Here is a 19,722-nt window from a genome sequence, read left to right as displayed (position 1 = left end):
ATGGTGGTTGCAGTAAGCTCAGCCTTGATGGATCCTGAGCCCTGTGTGGCACTGGGTTTTGATGGGACTGTCCAGCACTACATTAAGGAGAGCTGTGATCTGTCCAAGACCTCCCCACATCCTGGCCTGAATGGAAGGGTACATCAATTGCGACTGGTGGGGCAGAAAGCTGGGTATCCCTGACTTCTGGTACCAGTTGTGGTTCAGCGATATTCTTGGAACCATCCTCGCGTGGATTGTGATTATTCTACTGATCATCTGCTTCGCCCTTATGCTGCTCCAGATGGCTTCATGGACGGGGCAAAGAAAGCCACCCCCTCCCTTCTCAGAATGAGATCTCCCCCCCCAAGGAAGGGTGCCGGCTGGGACATGGCTGCAAGTATCAGTTCTAGGGAAGCACCTGTGGAAAACTGAATGTAGGATCAACTCCGATCCTCCTATTTTTCAGCCCTTAAGGAGGTGGAGCCCCTGAAATACTGCAAGGTGGCTGCTGTTGTCTCTGTGAGCTGGCAGAGAGGGAAGGCCTGCGTCCAAAAAACTGTGGCCCTCCTTTCCAGCTGCCTGCGGGACGAGGAGAACAATGCCTTTGTCCCGAAGGACACTGGAGTGCTCCTCTGTCAAGGAATGAACTTTGAACTGAAATACTACTACAACATCCTTGAGAAGCTCTGTGGGAAGGAGACGTTCAGAAAAGTTGAATTCAAGGTGAGCCATAGGTTTCTCCCTGGTCTGGGCAGCCCTGTCAGCCTTGCTCAGGACACACGTGGCCCACCAGGACCTGGCCAGCTGCTCAGTGCAGGTGCTGTGGTGCTGTCAGCTCCCCCTGCCGTGTTCTCCTCCAGTTCCCAGTGCCTCAGCCATGAACAGGCCATCCCACAACCTCCCCATTCCCCCTGCACAAGCCCCTTAGCTGCTGGACATTTTGGTGTCCCAGGTAGCACTGGTAGCCTCCCTGACTCTCCCTGGCCGGCTTGTGGTCCTTCCTATGTGAGTGTGGGCACCTTGAGCCCAGTTCCCATCTCCCAACCCCTTTCCCTTTTGACCTTCCCATTTGTCAGGGGTGGGGGGCCCAAAGGCCTACTGCCTCCCCTTGTCATGGACATAGATTGATCTAGATAACTCCATGAAAACTGTTTACAAGCCCTGGTACACTTCCAAGAGCACCCCAGGCACCTTGGGCATCACCCAGTGTACGTGTGTGTGAGCAACTGCCTCCCTGCTGAAGGACTGAAGACTCAGAGCAGGAGCTCACACACAGGCAACTCCTTGTGCACATCTGAACTGAATCAGAGGAATCCCAGCTCCTGTGGGTCCATGGGGAGCTGAATCCCATTTCAGCCCCAGGGTTTCCCTCTACAGATGAGAGGGATCCAGCCTCAGCTGGATCACTGCCCTTCACAGGGAAAGTCCAACCCTCCCTGTCCTTGTCTGTGTGCCCTTTTAGTTTCTTTAAACAACATCTGGAAGGACTCACCGTATGTCTGGAATTTCAAGTACAGTCATGATGCCGTTGTCTTTCAGGAGCTGTTGTCCATGAAGACCCAGAGACATCTCTTTGGAGACGAGTGGGAAGGATAACAATGACATCCTCTGCTGATGAGCTGAGCTTGCCTCTTGGGAAACACAGAGCTCATAAAAGTGGGGAGCGCTGCAGCGAGACAGCTGTGCCCGGGAGCCACTCTTGTGCAAAGCACAGCAGGGCTCGGATATGATCTGCAGGTGATATGAAGATAGAAGTGAAGGGAGAGACAGCTTACAGGATGCTTTAGGAGGGAGCAAGCTAAGAGCTTACTGGAGGAGCATTGATCGCATGCCATGACATGGTAAGTCTCACATCAGGCCATGCAGCTACATTTAATACAGGGATAAATAAGTCTGACACATCCCATAGCATATCTGTCTTCAGGCACTGCATGTTTCTTTACACTGGAAAAAGCCTTCTGCTCCAGCTGAGGGCTTCTGTGCTGCAACATCAGAGCACAGCCCTGAGAGCTGCATTTCCCAGCACAGCTGCAGGCTGTGCAGCCGGGGCTGCAGGCGGGTGCCCAGGGCTGTCCTGCAGAGCAGGGTCCCTGCTGTGCCCCAGGGGCTGTGTGCCGGGTATGGGACTCTGCTGCCTGCCAGGCTCAGCACTCAGCCTGCCCGGGGAGCTGCCCAGGGCGCTGCAGGGAGATGTGTGGGGAGAAGGAGCCTCCCAGCAGGGCTTGTGCTGCCACAGCTGCTGCCTGGGGCAGGGGGATCACAACTCCACTGCAGAACTGTGTGTCTGTAAGGGTACTTTGCAAGAGGAGAGCCAAGGCAAGGAATTTTAATTTCCTTTTCAGAGGGAAGGGAAGATTGGAGGCAGAAATATAAAAGGGGCTGTCAACTCTGAACACAGCTTGGAGACTCCCCAATATTTTTACAGTCAATTAGCTGTTTTGTAAACAGTCACACAAGTTGTGCTTTCAGCCTCATCTAGTTAAAAGGATATAATCAGCTTAAATTAGAGTTTCTTTTTTTTCTGCAAACATTAATAGTTCACTTTTCCTGCAAACAGGCAGATTTCTCAAAGACAAATTGAAGTGCAGAGGGTCTGGGGTCTCGAAGAGTAGCTGGAGTAAAGAGGAAAATATCCAGAAGGCTGGGATATGATTAGGAAATGAGAAGAGAGAAAGAGTTCCCTAATCTTCTTCTCCTTAAGGGATGGTGAAGTTCATGGAAATAAATTCAAGTTATGGTGTTAAATGATCATTTTTGAGAGGGAATGGAAAATTTAGTAGCATAGCAGAAGGAGTGTCTCTGAGAATCGTCTGAACTTGTCATTATCTTCTGCACCCTGAACAGGACTCCAAGCCCAGAACAGCAGATGTCCAACAGCAGCTCCCTCAGTGAGTTCCTCCTCCTGCCACTGGGAAACACACGGCAGCTGCAGCTCCTGCACTTCTGGCTCTTGCTGGGCATCTACCTCGCTGCCCTCCTGGGCAACGGCCTCATCAGCACAGCCGTAGCCTGTGACCAGAACCTGCACACACCCATGTACTTCTTCCTCCTCAACCTGGCCCTCCTCGACCTGGGCTACATCTCCACCACTCTCCCCAAAGCCATGGCCAACGCCCTCTGGGACACCAGGGCCATCTCCTACACAGGATGTGCTGCACAGCTCTTTTCCTTTGTCTTCTTCATCTCAGCAGAGTATTTCCATCTCACCATCATGTCCTATGACCGCTACGTTGCCATCTGCAAGCCCCTGCACTACGGGACCTTGATGGACAGCAGAGCTTGTGCCACCATGGCAGCAGCTGCCTGGGGAACTGGGGTTCTCAATTCCCTACTGCACACTGCCAGCACATTCTCACTGCCTCTCTGCCAAGGGAATGTTGTGAACCAGTTTTTCTGTGAAATCCCCCAGATCCTCAATCTCTCCTGCTCAGGCTCCAACCACAGGGAAGTTGTGCTTCTCATCTTTAGTGTCAGTTTATTCTTTGGGTGCTTTGTTTTCATTGTGGTTTCCTATGTGCAGATCTTCATGGCCGTGCTGAGGATGCCCTCTGAGCAGGGACGGTACAAAGCCTTCTCCACATGCCTCCCTCACCTGGCCGTGGTCTCCGTCTTTCTCAGCACTGCCTTTTTTGCCTACCTGAAGCCTTCCTCTGTCTCCTCCCCATCCATGGACCTGGTGTTGGCAATTCTGTACTCAGTGTTGCCTCCAGCAGTGAACCCCCTCATCTACAGCATGAGGAACAGGGAGGTCAAGGATGCAGTGAGGAAAGTGATGACTAAATGTGTTTCAAAAGCAGTGAACTGCCCATCTTTTGGAATTCATGGCTTGTAATGCAGCCCTTTACTGAATCATGCTGTCTTTTATTGTTTGTTCTGTGCCATTTTATCTGTGTAATTTATTCTTATTATATTATTATTATTCTCGATGATCTCTAGAGGTCCCTTCCAACCCCTACAATTCTGTGATTCTGTGATTCTGTGATTCTGTGCTCAACAAGACAGAGTCAGAGGTAACAGTGACGTTTCTTGGAGTATTAATGGCCCACTGAGGGCCTTTACAAACTAAGCTTCCCAAGGGACTTGTTAGAGAAGATAATTGGAAGCTATGACTACAGGCTGGCAAAGGCACTGGCATGGTGGCTCTGATTTTGAAAAACCCCTCCTTAGCCTTACGAAGCAGGCAGGCTAAGTCCTGATTTACAGACTCGTGGCAGGGAGATCCTGTCCTTCATGTTGGCTCAGGACCCTTCCTGGGCAGTGGATGGAGGTCTGTATGATGTCAAATGAAAGACATGGGGACAGAAGATCCCCAAGCTCTGCATGGGGTGCAAGGACACTGTAAGGTTCATGTTCCATGTGTGACCTGTGTTTCATCACAGGATGTGGAATGTAAGAAGGACCCTGTCTGAACAAGCAGTCAATCCCAATGAAACTCTGAACTTGAGATCTCTCAGTCCCTGTGACCTCCTTCCCACACACTGCCATAGTCTGATGTCCTTCATGTTCTGAGGTGCCCAGAAGTGCAGCCAGTGCTCCACGTGAGGCTGCAGCAGTGCAGAGCAGATAGGGATGATCCTTTCCCTCACCCAGCTGGCAATACCTTGCTTGATGCGCTACAGGGGACCGCTGGCCTTCCTGGCTGCCTGGGCACCCTGCTGACTCACGTTCAATTTGATGTTGACCAGGACCCCCAATCCTATTCAGTCAGATGGCTCACCGGTGTCCCATATCGAGTCTGTGTTTATGTCCAGGGTTGCCTCTACCTAGGTGCACAATCAGGCACTTGTTCTTGTTAAGCTTTATGCACTTGGTGCTTAGTGCCAACAGGTACCCAGTTCTCTGACTTGTCCACATCTCTCTGCAAGTCCTCTCCAGCCACAGTGGAGGCAGCAGCACCTGCTCATCTGGTATCATAAGCAAACTTGCTCAGAACATCTTCTAGTCCTGCATGCAAGTCATCCGCAAAAACATGAAAGAGAACTGGAGTGAGACTGACAGGTCCATAATTGCCCCTGTCATCTTTCTTGCTCTTCCTTACAATGAGACAACATTTGCCAGCTTCCCATCAACTGGTATGACCCTAGATTTACTTAGATGCAATTGAAATGCAAGCCCAGATCATACCAAAGTGTCATCATTACAAGAACGTAGATGTGCCACAGCTTTGCAATGCCTTGAACTCTGGAGTATGCCACAGAAGGAAGATAAAGACTGGCCTCTTCTGTTGGCAAGCAGAATAACACTACATGATACACGAGGACTGTGTCTCTGCTCTGCTCTGCTCTGCTCTGCTGGCAGGGGAAAGGTGCAGGGGGTTGCTCTCATGTCAGTGCTCATATCTGAGGTGTGGGGCCAAAGTGGGGTGACCAGGCTCTTTTCAGCAGTGTGTGAAGACAAGACAAGGGGAAAAACAGAAAGTGGAGCATAGGAATTTCTGCGCAAATGTGTGCAAGAACTTCTTTCCAGTGAGGGTGATAGAGCACAGGAACAGGCTGCCCTAGGGCATGGGAAGTCTCCTTCTCTGGAGATATTCAAGACCTGCCTGGACGCCTACCTGTGTGCCTACCTGGTGTTCCCCAGGGGTTTGTGCTGGGGCCTGTCCTCTACAATATCTTTATTGATGACCTGGATGAGGACATTGAGTGCATCCTTTGTAAGTTTGCAGTCTGCACCAAATTGACTGGGAGTGTGGATGTGCCTGGAGTTAGCAAGGTGCTACTGAGGGATCTGGACAGGCTGGAGAGCTGGGCTGAAGCCACTTCAATGAGGTTAACTGAGACCAAATGCCGCGTCCTGCTTTTCAGCTACAACAACTCCAGGTGACGCTATGCAGGCTTGGAGTGAAGTGGCTGGAAGACTGTGTAGAGGAAACGGACCTGTGGGTATTGATTGATGCTCGGCTGAACATGAGCCAACAGTGTGCCCAGGTGGCCAAGAAGGTCAACGGCATCCTGCCTTGCATCAGAAACAGGGTTGCCAGCAGGAGCAGAGAGGTGATTGTTCCCCTGTACTCAGCACTGGTGAGGCTGCACCTCAAGACCTGTGTCAAATTTTGGGCCCCTCACTGCAAGAAAGACACTGAGGCCCTTGAACATGTTCAAAGGAGGGCAACAAAGTTGGTGAGGGGTCATATGAGGAGAGGCTGAAGGGGCTGGGAATGTACAGCCTGGAGAATAAGAGGCTCAGAGGAGACGTTATTGCTCTCTGTAACTTCCCGAAGGGAGGTTGTAGTGAGCTGGGGGTCGGACTCTCATGTCATTTACGATAGGATTAGAGGGAATGACTTAAAGCTGCAGCAGGGGAGATTCTGGCTGGACAGTAGGAAATATTACTTCTCAGAATGGGTGGTCAGGCACTGGAATGGACTACCCAGGGAGGTGGTGGAGTCACCGACCCTGGGGGTGCTCAAGAAAGGATTGGATTTTGTGTTGAGGGACATGGTTTAGTGGAAGCTGTAGGTAACAGGTGAACGGTTGGACTGGGTGATCTTACAGGTCTTTTACAACCTTAGTGATTCTATGATTCCCTTGCCCTTTTTCCTTCAGCAAACACTCCCTGGGAGGTCTCAACACATATCTGGAATTGAAATCTGGTGTTTAATTCAACAGGTTTCAAAGTACAGTCATGATGCCGTTGTCTTTCAGGAGCTGTTGGCCACGAGGACCCAGGGACATCTCAGGGGAGGCGAGTGGGAAGGATAACAATGACATCCTCTGCTGCTGAGCTGGGCAAGGCTCATGGGACACAGGGAGCTCATACAAGTGGGCAGCCCTGCAGAGAGACAGCTGTGCCCAGGAGCAGCTCTTGTGCACAGCACATCCTGCAGCTAACAGAAGGAGAAGAGAGACAGGGGGGAGAGGATGAGTACAGTGTGAGCAGACTGTGAGCTCGCAACAGGAGCATTGCTCCCATGCCATGACATGGTAAGTCTCACTGCAGACCATGCAGCTGTTGTTCCTATAGGGTTAACTAAAACTGAGACATCCAATAGCAGATCCGGCTGCAGGCACTGCATGTTTCTTTCTTGTGGAAAAAGATTTCTGCTCCAGCTGAGGGCTTCCATGCTGCAGCACCAGAGCCCAGCCCTGAGGCTTGTGATACCCAGCACGGCTGCAGGCTGTGCAGCTGGGGCTGCAGGCAGGTGCCCATGGCTGTCCTGCAGAGCAGGGTCCCTGCTGTGCCCCAGGGGCTGTGAGCCGGGTATGGGACTCTGCTGCCTGCCAGGCTCAGCACTCAGCCTGCCCGGGGAGCTGCCCAGCATGTTATGGGGAGACATGTGGGGGGAAGAAGCCCCCCAGCAGTGCTTGTGCTGCCACAACTGCTGCCTGGGGCAGGGGGATCACAGCTCCACTGCAGAACTGAGTGTTTTTACGAGTACTTTGCAAGAGGAGAGCCAAGGCAAGGATTTTCCACTTCCTGTTCTGAGTGAAGGGAAGAGGATTAGGCGCAGAAATCTAATAGGGGTTCTCAACTTTGAACACAGCTCTGAGACTCCCCAGTTTCGGGAGCTCCCCATGCATTGTTTATTTTGTGGACAGTCACTCAGTTAGATTTTTTCTACAGACATTAGTAGTTCATATGTCCTGCAAACTGGCAGATTTGTCTTAGACGATTTCAAGTGCAGAGATGCTTGGGATGTGGTCTCTAAGAGCAGCTGCAATAAAGAGGAAAATATCCAGTATGGGGTATGATTAGGAAATGAGAAGAAAGTAAGACTTTCCTAATATTCTACTCTTGAAGGTATGGTTCATATTCATGAATATAAATTCAAGTTCTGGAGTTAAATGATCATTTTCCAAAGGAAAGGAAAGTTACAGTATAGCAGAAGGAGTGTCTCTGAGAATTGTCTGGACTTGTCATTATCTTCTGCACTCTGAGCAGGACTCCAAGCCCAGAACTAGAAGATGTCCAACAGCAGCTCCATCAGTGAGTTCCTCCTCCTGGTGTTGGGAGACACGCGGCAGCTGCAGCTCCTGCACTTCTGTTTCTTGCTGGGTATCTACTTGGCTGCCCTCCTGGTCAACGGCCTCATCAGCACAGTCGTAGCCTGCGACCAGTGCCTGCACACCCCCATGTACTTCTTCCTCTTCAACCTGGCCCTCCTTGACCTGGGATGCATCTCCACCACTCTCCCCAAAGCCATGGCCAACGCCTTCTGGGACACCAGGGCCATCTCCTACGCAGGATGTGTTGCACAGCTCTTTTTCTTTGTCTTCTTCCTCTCAGCAGAGTGTTCCCTTCTCACCATCATGTCCTATGACTGCTATGTTGCCATCTGCAAGCCCCTGCACTATGGGACCCTCCTGGACAGCAGAGCTTGTGCCACCATGGCAGCAGCTGCCTGGGGCACTGGAGTACTCTATTCCCTGCTGCACACTGTCAGTACGTTTTCACTGCCTCTCTGCAAAGGGAATGTTTTGAACCAGTTTTTCTGTGAAATCCCCCAGATCCTCAAGCTCTCCTGCTCAGCCTCCTACATCAGGGAAGTTGTTTTTCTCATTTTTAGTGTCAGTTTAGGCTTTGGGTGCTTTGTTTTCATAGTTGTGTCTTATGTGCAGATCTTCATGGCCGTGCTGAGGATGCCCTCTGAGCAAGGACGGCACAAAGCCTTCTCCACATGCCTCCCTCACTTGGCCGTCATCACCCTATTTGTCAGCACTGCCATTTTTGCCTACATGAAGCCCCACTCCATCTCCTCCCCATCCATGGACCTGATGTTGGCACTTCTGTACTCGGTGGTGTCTCCAGTAGTGAACCCGCTCATCTACAGCATGAGGAACAGGGAGGTGAAGGATGCAGTGAGGAAAGTGATGACCAAATTTCTTTCCAAAGCAGTGAACTGCCCATCTTTTGGAATTCATGGCTTGTAATGCAGCTCTTTACTGAATCAAGCACTCCTTTATTGTTTGTTTTGTGCCATTTTACCTGTGTAATTTATTCTTATTCTTCTTTAAAAATACTGTAATCTTTTCACTACTAAGTCATTATTGAAAGCAATTCCTGTTCACCTTGTACCATTGTAGTGTAGCCTAGACACACTGTACATAATGTACAAGGCTCTCTGTGAACCTTACCAGAATAAATGAAATGCCGTCACTCTCTCTGTTCTTCTTGTGAGACGTTTCAGGACCTGTACTGGTCAGACGTTCTCAGAAACCCACAGTCCAGCAGGAAGCACACGGATGTTCATCAAACTCTGCAATGGCTTCAGGCTGCAACAGCTGATGGGCCATCCCTGGGCTCCTGGACGGGGTCTGTGTTTTCAGGATCACGTGTCAGTGCCTCTGAGAGTCCAGCAGAAGCAGCTGGTTTGCACGTTGGTTGTCAGGTCCCTTCTCCTCATTTCCTGTGAGGAAATTCATTTCCCTGCACACAACAAGTTCTTGGATGTGTGTTATCATGTCAGAAGTTTCCAAGCTTCTTCCAGGGCTTCTTCCATTTTGTACACAGACATGATCACTGCCTCCAGGATGGTCTGTGGAGAGGGAAAGAAGTCACGGAAGGGATGCTCGCTCTCTCACTGACTGGATGTGGTTTTGGTGTTCTTCCAAGCCATGGCGCCTTCCATTTCAAAGTAGGCTTCTCAGGCTTCAGAAACCTATCTCTCTTATTTTTCTTGATTTATTAGCCTCAGTTTCAGTTAGATTGTATTATATTGTGTTATCTTGCATTCTGATATCATAGTTAGTAATATAAGTTTTTTCTCCTTAGATTGTTGCAGCTTCTCTGTTTGTCCCCTTGAGCCCAGTTCCCATCTCCCTACCCCCTTTCCCTTTTCCTTTCCCATTTTTCTGGTCAGGGGTCCCATGGGCCTACAGCCCCCCCTGTCATGGACACACATTGATCTAGAGAACGCCATGACACAGAGGCAGGTCATTGCTAGGAGAGATTGTTCTTTAAAGCATCATGTCATGTACAGAAGGTAATTCTAAAAGCAAGCTTGCCAGTTCTTTATTACCTAAGTGTTTTCTGAGCAAGGAAAGATTTGAGATGCTGATTTGAGTCTACTGCCATTGAGGCCATCCATCCTTCAGGCTGAGGAGTGAGAGTGCCAGGCCCCTATGGACTGAAGGCAGGCAAAGAAGTGGGGCTTGCTGGAGGAAAAGCCAAGAGCCAGCCCCGAGGACTCTGAGAGCAGCCTGGGGAAGGGTTTCAGGGTGGAGGTTCCTGCACAGAAGTGACTTAGTTCAGGGCAGAGGTGCCAGCCAGGAGAGGTGGGCTGTGCAGATGGTAATGACCATGACAAGCAGCCTTTAGAGGAGGAGCCAGAAAAGGAGATTTTAGGAGGGGGATGTCAAGGACAGAAAGTTGCCTGTCCTGTGACTGATTGTCACAGGTTTCCTAGATTTGTCTATGCCCGTGACAGGTGGAGCCACCCCATAGTGCCCCCCTAGACCCAGAAAGGAAGGGAAAAAGGGGGAATGGGATAAAAACAGCAGCAATCTAAGGAGGAAAACTTATTTTCTAAATATGATATTGGAATACAAGATAACACAATATAATAAAATATAATTGAGACTAATAAATCAAACGAAACAGAGAGTGTCCCCGAAAACCAAGAGGCCTACTCTGAACTCTAGGCGACACAGCTGGAACGCTTCCCACTCCCAGAGAAGTTCAAGAGAGAGAGAACTCCAGCTGGGAACAATATTATATAGTGTCCTGGTCCCGTGACTTATCCCTGACCGTGATGTTCTCTGGGATACGTAGTCTTCTTCTGTGAACTGCACATTCAGCAAAATCGTCCATGCTTTACATGATGTTATGATGTGGAATACTGATAGCGAAATTACAAAATTACAAAACAATGACAAACATGTTCATTGTTTTTCCTGGAACTCATTTCCATGCTGTCCCTCCTACTGCCGCGTGCGCAGTCCGTAGTGGGGGTCTCACTCCAGTGGTCATTGCGATGAATTCAGAAGTCTTCCTCAGGTTGCTTTGACCCAGCTCCTACAATCAATTCGTCAAAGCCATTTTCTTTGGCTACCTTTCCCTTCCAGCTGTATTGTCTTAAGTATAGACCCAGCTGTGTTATCCCAGCTGTACTGTAACTACAGCAACGTCTACATGTCCAACTAGTCCTATTCTTCTGACATTCCCCAAAGCCTAGGATACTTAATCTTCATGAAGGGCCTCTATTTTCTTGATTCTTATTTTCTGCTGTGACCAAAGACCCGTTGTGAATGAAGTTATCCCAGCTGGAGGCCATTCAGGACTGGTATTCCCCAGGTTTCAGTGCTGGGGCCACTTCTCTTTGCTATTTTCATCAGTGTTCCTCTGGGGTTGGTATTGGAGCCTGTAATGTTCAATATCTTTTTGATGACCTGGATGTATTGGAGTCTGTCCTGTTTAATACCTTTCTTGATGACCTGAATGAGGGGATTGAGTGCATGCTCAGTGAGTTTGCAGATGGCAGCAAACTGGGAGAAAGTTTTGGTCTGCCTGGGGGAAGGAACATCCTGCACAGGGATCTGGATTGCTGGGCTGAAGCCAATGGGATAAAGATCAGTAAGACCAAATGATGAGTCCTGCACTTTGGCCACAACAACTCCAGGCAGCGCTGCAGGCCTGTGGCAGAATGGGTAGAAGACTGCATGAAAGGAAAGGACTGGGGGTGTTGGCTGATACACAGCTGAATGTGAGTGTAGCCACGAAGACCAATGGCATTCTGGCTTGGATCAGAAATTGTGTAGTCAACTGGGCTATACAGCAACCCCAAACAAACCTACTGGCTTGGGGAGGTGTGGCTGGAAAGCTTCCAGATGGAAAGGGACCATGGTGTATGTGCTGATGGACAGTTGGCTGAATATGAGCCAGCAGTGTGCCCAGGTGGCCAAGAAGGCCAATGGCATCCTGGCTTGTATCAGAAATGGTGTGGTGAGCAGGACTAGGGAAGTCATCCTGCCCCTGTACTCGACATTGGTGAGGCCTCACATCAAGAGCTGAGTTCAGTTTTGGGCACCTCAGCACAGGAAAGACATGGAGGTGCTGCAGCAGGTCCAGAGAAGGGCAACGAGGCTTGTGAAGGGCTTGGAGAATCAGCCCTATGAGGAGAGGCTGAGGGAGCTGGGGCTGTTTAGTCTGGGGAAGAGGAGGCTGAGGGGAGACCTTATAGCCCTCTTCCAGTACCTGAAAGGTTCTTACAGTGAGAGTGGGGCAGGTCTCTTCTCACTGGTGACTGGTGACAAGTGACAGGACGAGGGGAAATGGCCTCAAGTTTCACCATGGCAAGTTTAGGTTGGATATTAGGAAGAACTTCTTTACAGAAAGGGTAGTTAGGTACTGGAATAGGCTCCCCAGGGAGGTGGTTGAATCGCCATCCCTGGTTGTGTTTAAGAGCTGTTTGGATGTGGTGCTCAAGGATATGATTTAGTGTAGGGTTTTTAGAGTTAGGGTACTATGGTTATAGTGTACTATGGGTATAGGATACTATGGTTATAGGGTACTACAGTTTATAGGGTTCTATGGTTATAGTGTTCTGGTTAGGCTGCGGTTGGACTTGATGATCTTCAAGGTCTTTTCCAACCTGGGTAATTCTATGATTCTATGGAGAAGATGATTCCCTTGTTCTTGGCACTGGTGAGGCCACACCTTGAGTACCGTGTTCAGTTTTGGGCTCCTCACTATAAGAAAGAGACTGAGGCTCTGGAGCGTGTTCAGAGGACAACAGAGCTGGTGAGGGGTCTGGAGCACAAGTCTTATGAGGAGCAGATCAGGTAATGGGTTGATTTGTCTGGAAAATGGGTGGCTCGTGGGATGTGGTTGTAGATGTAACTGTGAGCAAGTCATAGAATTTATAGAATTACCCAGGTTGGAAAAGACCTTGAAGATCATCAAGTCCAACCACAGCCTAACCAGAACCCTAACTCTAAAAACCCTACACAAAATCATATCCCTCACTGAGGAAACACTGCGAAATATAGCGACCCATAGAGACCAGTAGCGACACGTGGAGACCCATAGTGACCCCACAGAGATCCATAGTGGCCCATAGCGTCCCATAGAGACACATAGAGACCCATAGTGACCGATAGAGACCCATAGAATGAGAGAGAGCAGAGGGAGGGTATTGTGGCTGCTTGGCAGCAAGAGGAGCTCGATCATTTAGGGCTTCGGAGTAGATGGTGAGAAAGGGTGGGGAAGCCCACAGGGGGGCAGGACATGGTGCACATGGCACGGAGCTGGGGAAGCTTCCCAGCACTTTGAGGTGACCACTTCCAGGCAGGGACAAATCCCAGCAGTCCATGCTGAGCATGAGAACAAGGACACACAACAGACACACAGTGTGTAGCTTTGCTGAGGGATTTATTGATCATCAGGGGGAGTCATTCATCATCAGGGTCTTCATTATCAGAGGGCAAAGCTGGTCATCAGAGGGCAGCACTGGTCATCCGAGGGCAGCAGTGGTCATCAGAGGATGTCAGAGGGCATCACTGGCAAGGAGGAGCCTTGTCCCTGCAGGGTTTGTCCCCAAGGACTTAGGTCAGGAGAAAGACTGGCAGCAGCCAAGAGACCCAGGGCAGGATGTGGGTCCCATGGGGACAGAAGCCACAGCCCCTGTCCCAGCTGCATGGTGACTCTGGGCCATCCATAGGGCACCCTGAGCCTGCCCCCTCCAGATCCGTTCCTCTGCACAGCCCCATAGAGCGCAAGGGAAGGGCTGGAGGTGACAGTGCCCAGGTCCCCCTTGAACAGGCCACAGACAGTCCCCTCCATACCATCAGTTTCCACCACTGATGCCCAGTCCTCAGTGCTCCAGGTACACACAGGGTCCACCAAGTTCCATTTGGGTTTGTAAGCATTCCCATGCCACTCACCTAGACATGTAGATCCAGGGCCACACGTCTCACATGTGGGGGATTCTCCTCTGTCCTGCTGAGCACGTCCTGGGGAAAAAGGGGCTGTAAGGGACACACCGAGGCTATAGAGAAAGTGGAACGTGTTGGGGCAATAAGACACAGTGGGACACCATAAAGGTGCAGGGACCCATTGTGGGCACTAGAACAGAATGCCCAAGGCATGGTCCTGTAGCCAGCTCATCCCTCCTAACTAACCCCATTGCCTCCTTCCCCTGCCCATTGCCCTTTCACATCTGGAGGGAGCCCAACAGAGGCCTTGGGGCTGCAGGAGTGTCCCCAAATCCCAGGGAATGGGTGGGTCCCAGGGGTTACCCCCAACCTCATGGCTGCCAAGGACTGTGTGCGCCTCTGCCCATGGAGGTGCCCAGGGCTGGGGTTGGGTATAGATACCGGGTAGGGGTCTGGGGGGACCAAAGGAGGGGAATAGGGGTGCCAAGAGTCTTGGGGGTGCTAAACAGAGAGGAACGGAGAACAAGGGAAAATGAAACAAAAGGCATTGGGGACCTAAAGTGATAAGAATCAGGTTGCCAATTAAAGGAGATCTGTTGGTGCAAAAAGGATGGGATGTGGGGACCCGAAGAGAGGGCATTTGGAGCCAACAAGAGAAGGGATTTGGGGAACCCATAGAAAAGATGATGAGAATGCAAATGGAAGAAATTTGGATGTGCCAAATAGAGGGGCAGCCTCTGCCAGGCAGGGACAGACCCCACCTGCTCCTGCAGAGCTCCATGCAGGGCCACCCTTGGGCACAATCAATGTGTTTGCCCGGACACTCACCACAGTAACTTCCAAGTCCAGCACTTGCAAAAGTGGCTGTGGGGAGAGGAGTAGGAGAGAGCGTGAGAGAGATGCTCGCATCGGGGATCCCCAATGGCCCATCACCTCCAGCCCCAGTCCACATCCCCCACAGATGCTTCACCTGAGATTCCACTGTGCAGCACAGGGCAGTGAGGAGCATCACGAGGCTGAGCACAGCTGCCTTCATCTTCCTCTGTGCTCTGGGCACTGGGTGAGGCTGCAGGAGGCAAGGTCTGCATTTATCCTCCAGAGCCCCTCCCACTCCCCAGATGCCCCTGGGCTTGGCAGACTCCCCTGACATGGACTGAGCCCTGCATGCAGCCATCCCTTTCCTTGGCCCCAGGAAACATGAGGAAGCCTGGGATCAGAGGAAGAAGACTGAGTGCTGGGATCCCAATGTCACCGAGCCCAAATCCCCCAGGTCCCAGCACTCAGCACACACGGCATTTCTGTCCCCGAGGACCACCCAGAGATGACGCTGTCCCCATATCAAGGCTTTGTCCAAGGACTCATCACTGAGTCCTGTCCAGTCCTGTGAAGCTACAAGGTTTGAGGCTGATTTTATCAGGAACTAGGACACAGCATTTGGGGACACTGGGAGGTGTGAGGATATCAGGGACATGGGGAGTGTGGAACTTACGAAGATATTTCTAAGGCAAGGGTTCACAGGGAGATGGGGACATGAGGATATGGGAACATCATGGGGACATGAGTGTATCATGGCAGTATGGAGACATAATGGAAATATGGGGGAAAGGGGACATGCAGCCAAATGGGAACTTCTTGGTGACAGGGACACAGGAAGTTGTAGGTGGGGCCATCAAGGCCAGGCTGGATGTAGCTCTGGGCCACCTGCTCTGGTGCTTGGCAACCCTGCACTAATCAGGGGGATTAAACTAGATGATCATTGTAATACGATTCAACTCAGGCCATTCTATGATTCTGTGTGGGCAGTGGGGACAGTTGGGTGATGGGGACACATAGACACAGGGAGGTTGGCAGTGTTCACTCAGTGCCTTTGTCATCATGCTGGAGATCAAGAGTGAATAACAAAACTTGGCTGTGGCTGATGGGTTTCCTCCTCATTTATTGCTGAAAACTCCAAAGACCACAACTTTTAGAATTGTGGAATCTCAATATCATGGAATATCTGAACCACGAATTCACAGACTCATAGAACCAGTGAGTCATGGAATCACAGAAGCACAAAATCACAGCACCATAGAACTATAGAATCATGGCATCATTGAAACAGGACAAGACCTCTTCAGTCACATCAGGAGATGTGCCATATATATTCTGCTGTCTTTACACAGCCAAGAGCAGAAGTCCCCATGTGACATCCAGAAATCTGCATTGCATGTCTGAGATGGCAGTAGTATGGCCTCTGTCCATGAGGACAGTTTGCCATTAGGACACGCAGGCATGGAATCCAAGGTTTGGGGTGAAAATTGGCTGAAGGTACCTGATTCGGTTCTGAAGTCACTGGGCTGTCTGCCTGAGCTTCAGCAGAACAAAGGTGTCCTATGGGTTTTGTTCCCATGATGATCCAGCCTCCTGTCATGGCTTAAAGAAGGTGAGTCTTGTTTTATCCGGATGAAAGGAAAGAAATAATAGAGAGCTGATAAATGGCAGTGAGAGAGAGAGCGAGCATCCCTTCCGTGACTTCTTTCCCTCTCCACAGAGCATCCTGGAGGCAGTGACCACCTCTGTGTACAAAATGGAAGAAGCCCTAGAGGAAGCTTGGAAACTTCTGACATGATAACACACATCCAAGAACTTGTTGTGTGCAGGGTCTCACAGGGAATGAGGAAGAGGGGATCTGACAACCAACGTGCAAACCAGCTGCTGCTGCTGGACTCTCAGAGGCAATGACAGATGTGAACCTGAAAGCACAGACAACAGACAGGAGCCCAGGGTTGGCCTGTCAGCTGCTGAAGGGTGAAGCCATTGCACAGTTTGATGAACAGCCATGTGCTTCCTGCTGGACTGTGGGTTTCTGAGAACATCTGACCAGTACAGGTCCTGAAACGTCTCATAAGAGGGAGGGCAGAGAGAGTGACTGCATTTCCTTTATTCTGTTAAGGTTCACAGAGAGCCTGGTACATTATGTACAGTGTGTATGGGCTACACTACAAAGGTACAAGCTCAACAGGAATTGGTTTCAATAATGACTCAGTAATGAAAACAATACAGTATTTATTTATAGAAGAAAAAGAATAAATTACACAGATAAAATGGCACAAAACAAACAGTAAAGGACAGCATGATTCAGCAAAGGGCTGCATTAATAGCCATGAATTCCAAAAGCAGTTCACTGCTTTTAAAACACATTTAGTAATCACTTTCCTCACTGCATCCCTTACTTCCCTGTTCCTCATACTGTAGATGACGGGGTTCACTGCTGGAGGAACCACTGTGTACAGAAGTGCCAGCATCAGGTCCATATATGGGGAGGAAATGGAGGGGGGCTTCAGGTAGGCATAAAGGACCGTGATGAGAAACAGGGAGACCACAGCCAGGTGAGGGAGGCATGTGGAGAAGGCTTTGTGCCGTCCCTGCTCAGAGGGCATTCTCAGCACAGCAGTGAAGATCTGCACATAGGAAACCACAATGAAAACAAAGCACCCAAAGACTATATTCATACTCAAAATGAGAAAGACAACTTCCCTGAGGTAGGAGACTGAGCAGGAGAGCTTGAGGATCTGGGGGATTTCACAGAAAAACTGGTTCACAACATTCCCTTGGCAAAGAGGCAATGAAAACGTACTGACAGTGTGCAGCAGGGAATTGATAACTCCCGTGCCCCAGTCAGCTGTTGCCATGTTGGCACAAGCTCTGCTGTCCATCAAGGTCGCATAGTGCAGGGGCTTGCAGATGGCAACGTAGCGGTCATAGGACATGATGGTGAGAAGGGAACACTCTGTTGAGGCGAAGAAGACAAAGAAAAAGAACTGTGCAACACATCCTGTGTAGGAGATGGCCCTGGTGTCCCAGAGGGCGTTGGCCAAGGCTTTGGGGAGAGTGGTAGAGATGCTGCCCAGGTCAAGGAGGGCCAGGTTGAGGAGGAAGAAGTACATGGGGTTGTGCAGGCGGTGGTCACAAGCAATGGCTGTGCTGATGAGGCCATTGCCCAGGAGGGCAGCCAGGTAGATACTCAGCAAGAGCCAGAAGTGCAGGAGCTGCAGCTGCCGCGTGTCTGCCAATGGCAGGAGGAGGAACTCGCTCAGGGAGCTGCTGTTGGACATCTGCTGTTCCTGGGCTTGGAGTCCTGCTCAGAATGCAGAAGATAATGACAAGTCTAGACCATTCTCAGACACACTCCTCCTGCTATAGTATAGAATTTTTCCTTTCCCTTTGGAAAATGATCACTTAACTCCAGAACTTGACATTACATTCATGAGCTTCACCATCCCTTAAGGAGTAGGAGATTGGGAAGCTCTTACTTTCTTCTCATTTCCTAATCATATCCCAGCCTCCTGGATATTTTCCTCTTTACTCCAGCTTCTCCTCGAGACCCAAGACCCAGTTTATGTGCACTTCAGGTTGTCTTAGAGAAATCAGCCAGTCTTCAAGACAAGTGAACTATTAATGCCTGCAGAAAATGATGAAAACAGAAATTAATTGAATCATTTTAGGAAGGAGAGGATGATAGCACATTCTGCGTCACTGTTCACAAAATAACCGATGAAGTGAAGAAATACTGGGGAGCCTCAGAGATTTCTTCAAAGTTGGCAGTCCTTTTTAGAACTCTGCTTCAAATTTTCTTCCCACCCCTTAAAACAGGAAATGGAAAATCTCTGCCTTTGCTCTTCTCTTGCAAAGCACCCTTACAAACTTTCTGTTGTGCAGTGGAGCTGTGATCCCCCTGCCCCAGGCAGCAGCTGTGGCAGCACAAGCCCTGCCGGGGGGCTCCTTCCCACCACACGTCTCCCTGCAGCGCCCTGGGCAGCTCCCCGGGCAGGCTGAGTGCTGAGCCTGGCAGGTGGCAGAGTCCCATACCCGGCACACAGCCCCTGGGGCACAGCAGGGACCCTGCTCTGCAGGACAGCCCTGGGCACCTGCCTGCAGCCCCGGCTGCACAGCCTGCAGCCGTACTGGGACACGAAGCCCGCAGGGCTGTGCTTTCATAGTGCAGCATGGAAACCTTCAGGTAAAGCAGAAATCTTTTTCCACAAGAAAGAAACATGCAGTGCCTGCAGCCAGATCTACTATAGGATGTCCCTGATTTGGTTAATCCTCTATGAAAAGCAGCTGCATAGGCTGCAGTGAGACTTACCTTGTCATGGTCTGTGAGCAGCGCTCCTTCTGTGTGTTCACTGCTCGCACACACTGTACACATCCTGTAAGCTCTCTTTCCACTTTCCCTCCTCTCCTTTAGTCAACTGCAGGCTGTGCTGTGCACAAGAGTGGCTCCTGGGCACAGCTTTCTCTCTGCAGCGCTTCCCACTTTTATGAGTTCCCTGTGTCCCATGAGCCCAGCCCAGCTCAGCAGCAGAGGATGTCATTGTTATCCTTCCCACACATCTCCCATGAGATGTCCCTGAGTCTTCATGGACAACAGCTCCTGAAAGACAACGGCATCATGACTGTACTTGAAATTCCAGACATATGGTGAGTCCTTCCAGAGGTTGTTTGAAGAAACTAAAAGGGCACACAGACAAGGACAGGGAGGGTTGGACTTTCCCTGTGAAGGGCAGTGATCCAGCTGAGGCTGGATCCCTCTCATCTGTAGAGGGAAACCCTGGGGCTGAAATGGGATTCAGCTCCCCATGGACCCACAAGAGCTGGGATTCCTCTGGTTCAATTCAGATGAGCACAAGGATTTGCCTGTGTGTGAGCTCCTGCTCTGAGTCCTCAGACCTTCAGCAGGGAAGCAGTTGCTCACACACACGTACACTGGGTGATGCCCAAGGTGCCTGGGGTGCTCCTGGATGTCTGCCAGTGCTTGTAAACCGTGTGGGAAATCCCTGAGATAGACACCTCCTTTCTGAGCACCAGCTGAGGTCCAGACTGGGGCAAGAGGTATTCTTCGCCATCCTTATGACAACAGATCCCAGAAATTGGGGCATCTCAAATT

The 19,722-nt window shown here is 50.4% G+C and overlaps 3 protein-coding genes across 3 annotated transcripts; 2 read left to right on the top strand and 1 right to left on the bottom strand.

The window, feature by feature from the left end:
* The first annotated feature begins 2,848 nt into the window (after positions 1-2,848).
* Positions 2,849-3,814, top strand: LOC146752557 (olfactory receptor 14C36-like). The gene has a single exon (XM_085531765.1). It carries the CDS (start codon positions 2,849-2,851, stop codon positions 3,812-3,814), a length of 966 nt encoding a protein of 321 aa, XP_085387891.1.
* Positions 3,815-7,886: 4,072 nt separating this feature from the next.
* On the top strand, positions 7,887-8,852 carry LOC146752556 (olfactory receptor 14C36-like). Its single transcript, XM_085531764.1, has one exon. It carries the CDS (start codon positions 7,887-7,889, stop codon positions 8,850-8,852), a length of 966 nt encoding a protein of 321 aa, XP_085387890.1.
* A 5,219-nt stretch (positions 8,853-14,071) lies between these two features.
* Positions 14,072-17,902, bottom strand: LOC146752555 (olfactory receptor 14J1-like). Its single transcript, XM_085531763.1, has 4 exons — positions 16,961-17,902; positions 14,555-14,657; positions 14,157-14,245; positions 14,072-14,077 (listed from the first exon to the last, which is right to left on the bottom strand). The coding sequence occupies exons 1-4, from the start codon at positions 17,888-17,890 to the stop codon at positions 14,072-14,074; spliced, it is 1,128 nt and encodes a 375-aa protein (XP_085387889.1). The 5' UTR covers positions 17,891-17,902.
* Positions 17,903-19,722: the final 1,820 nt, after the last annotated feature.

The sequence above is a fragment of the Coturnix japonica genome, unplaced genomic scaffold (assembly GCF_054131305.1).
Source record: "Coturnix japonica strain WE unplaced genomic scaffold, WE-NBRP24 Scf044, whole genome shotgun sequence".
NCBI classification, from domain to species: Eukaryota; Metazoa; Chordata; class Aves; order Galliformes; family Phasianidae; genus Coturnix; species Coturnix japonica.
The sequence above is the reverse complement of the archived record's forward strand: the minus strand, read 5'-3'. Positions and strand labels throughout refer to the sequence as shown.

Excerpts from the sequence above, each read along its gene's own strand:
- LOC146752557 (XM_085531765.1), top strand. The coding sequence starts at position 2,849 with ATGTCCAACAGCAGCTCCCTCAGTGAGTTCCTCCTCCTGCCACTGGGA.
- LOC146752556 (XM_085531764.1), top strand. The coding sequence starts at position 7,887 with ATGTCCAACAGCAGCTCCATCAGTGAGTTCCTCCTCCTGGTGTTGGGA.
- LOC146752555 (XM_085531763.1), bottom strand. The coding sequence starts at position 17,890 with ATGTCCAACAGCAGCTCCCTGAGCGAGTTCCTCCTCCTGCCATTGGCA. Across the intron at positions 14,658-16,960 it reads CTAAATGTGTTTTAAAAGCA|CCACTTTTGCAAGTGCTGGA; the intron begins GTGAACTGCTTT and ends CTCTCCCCACAG. Across the intron at positions 14,246-14,554 it reads ATGGAGCTCTGCAGGAGCAG|ACCCCTACCCGGTATCTATA; the intron begins GTGGGGTCTGTC and ends TGGTCCCCCCAG.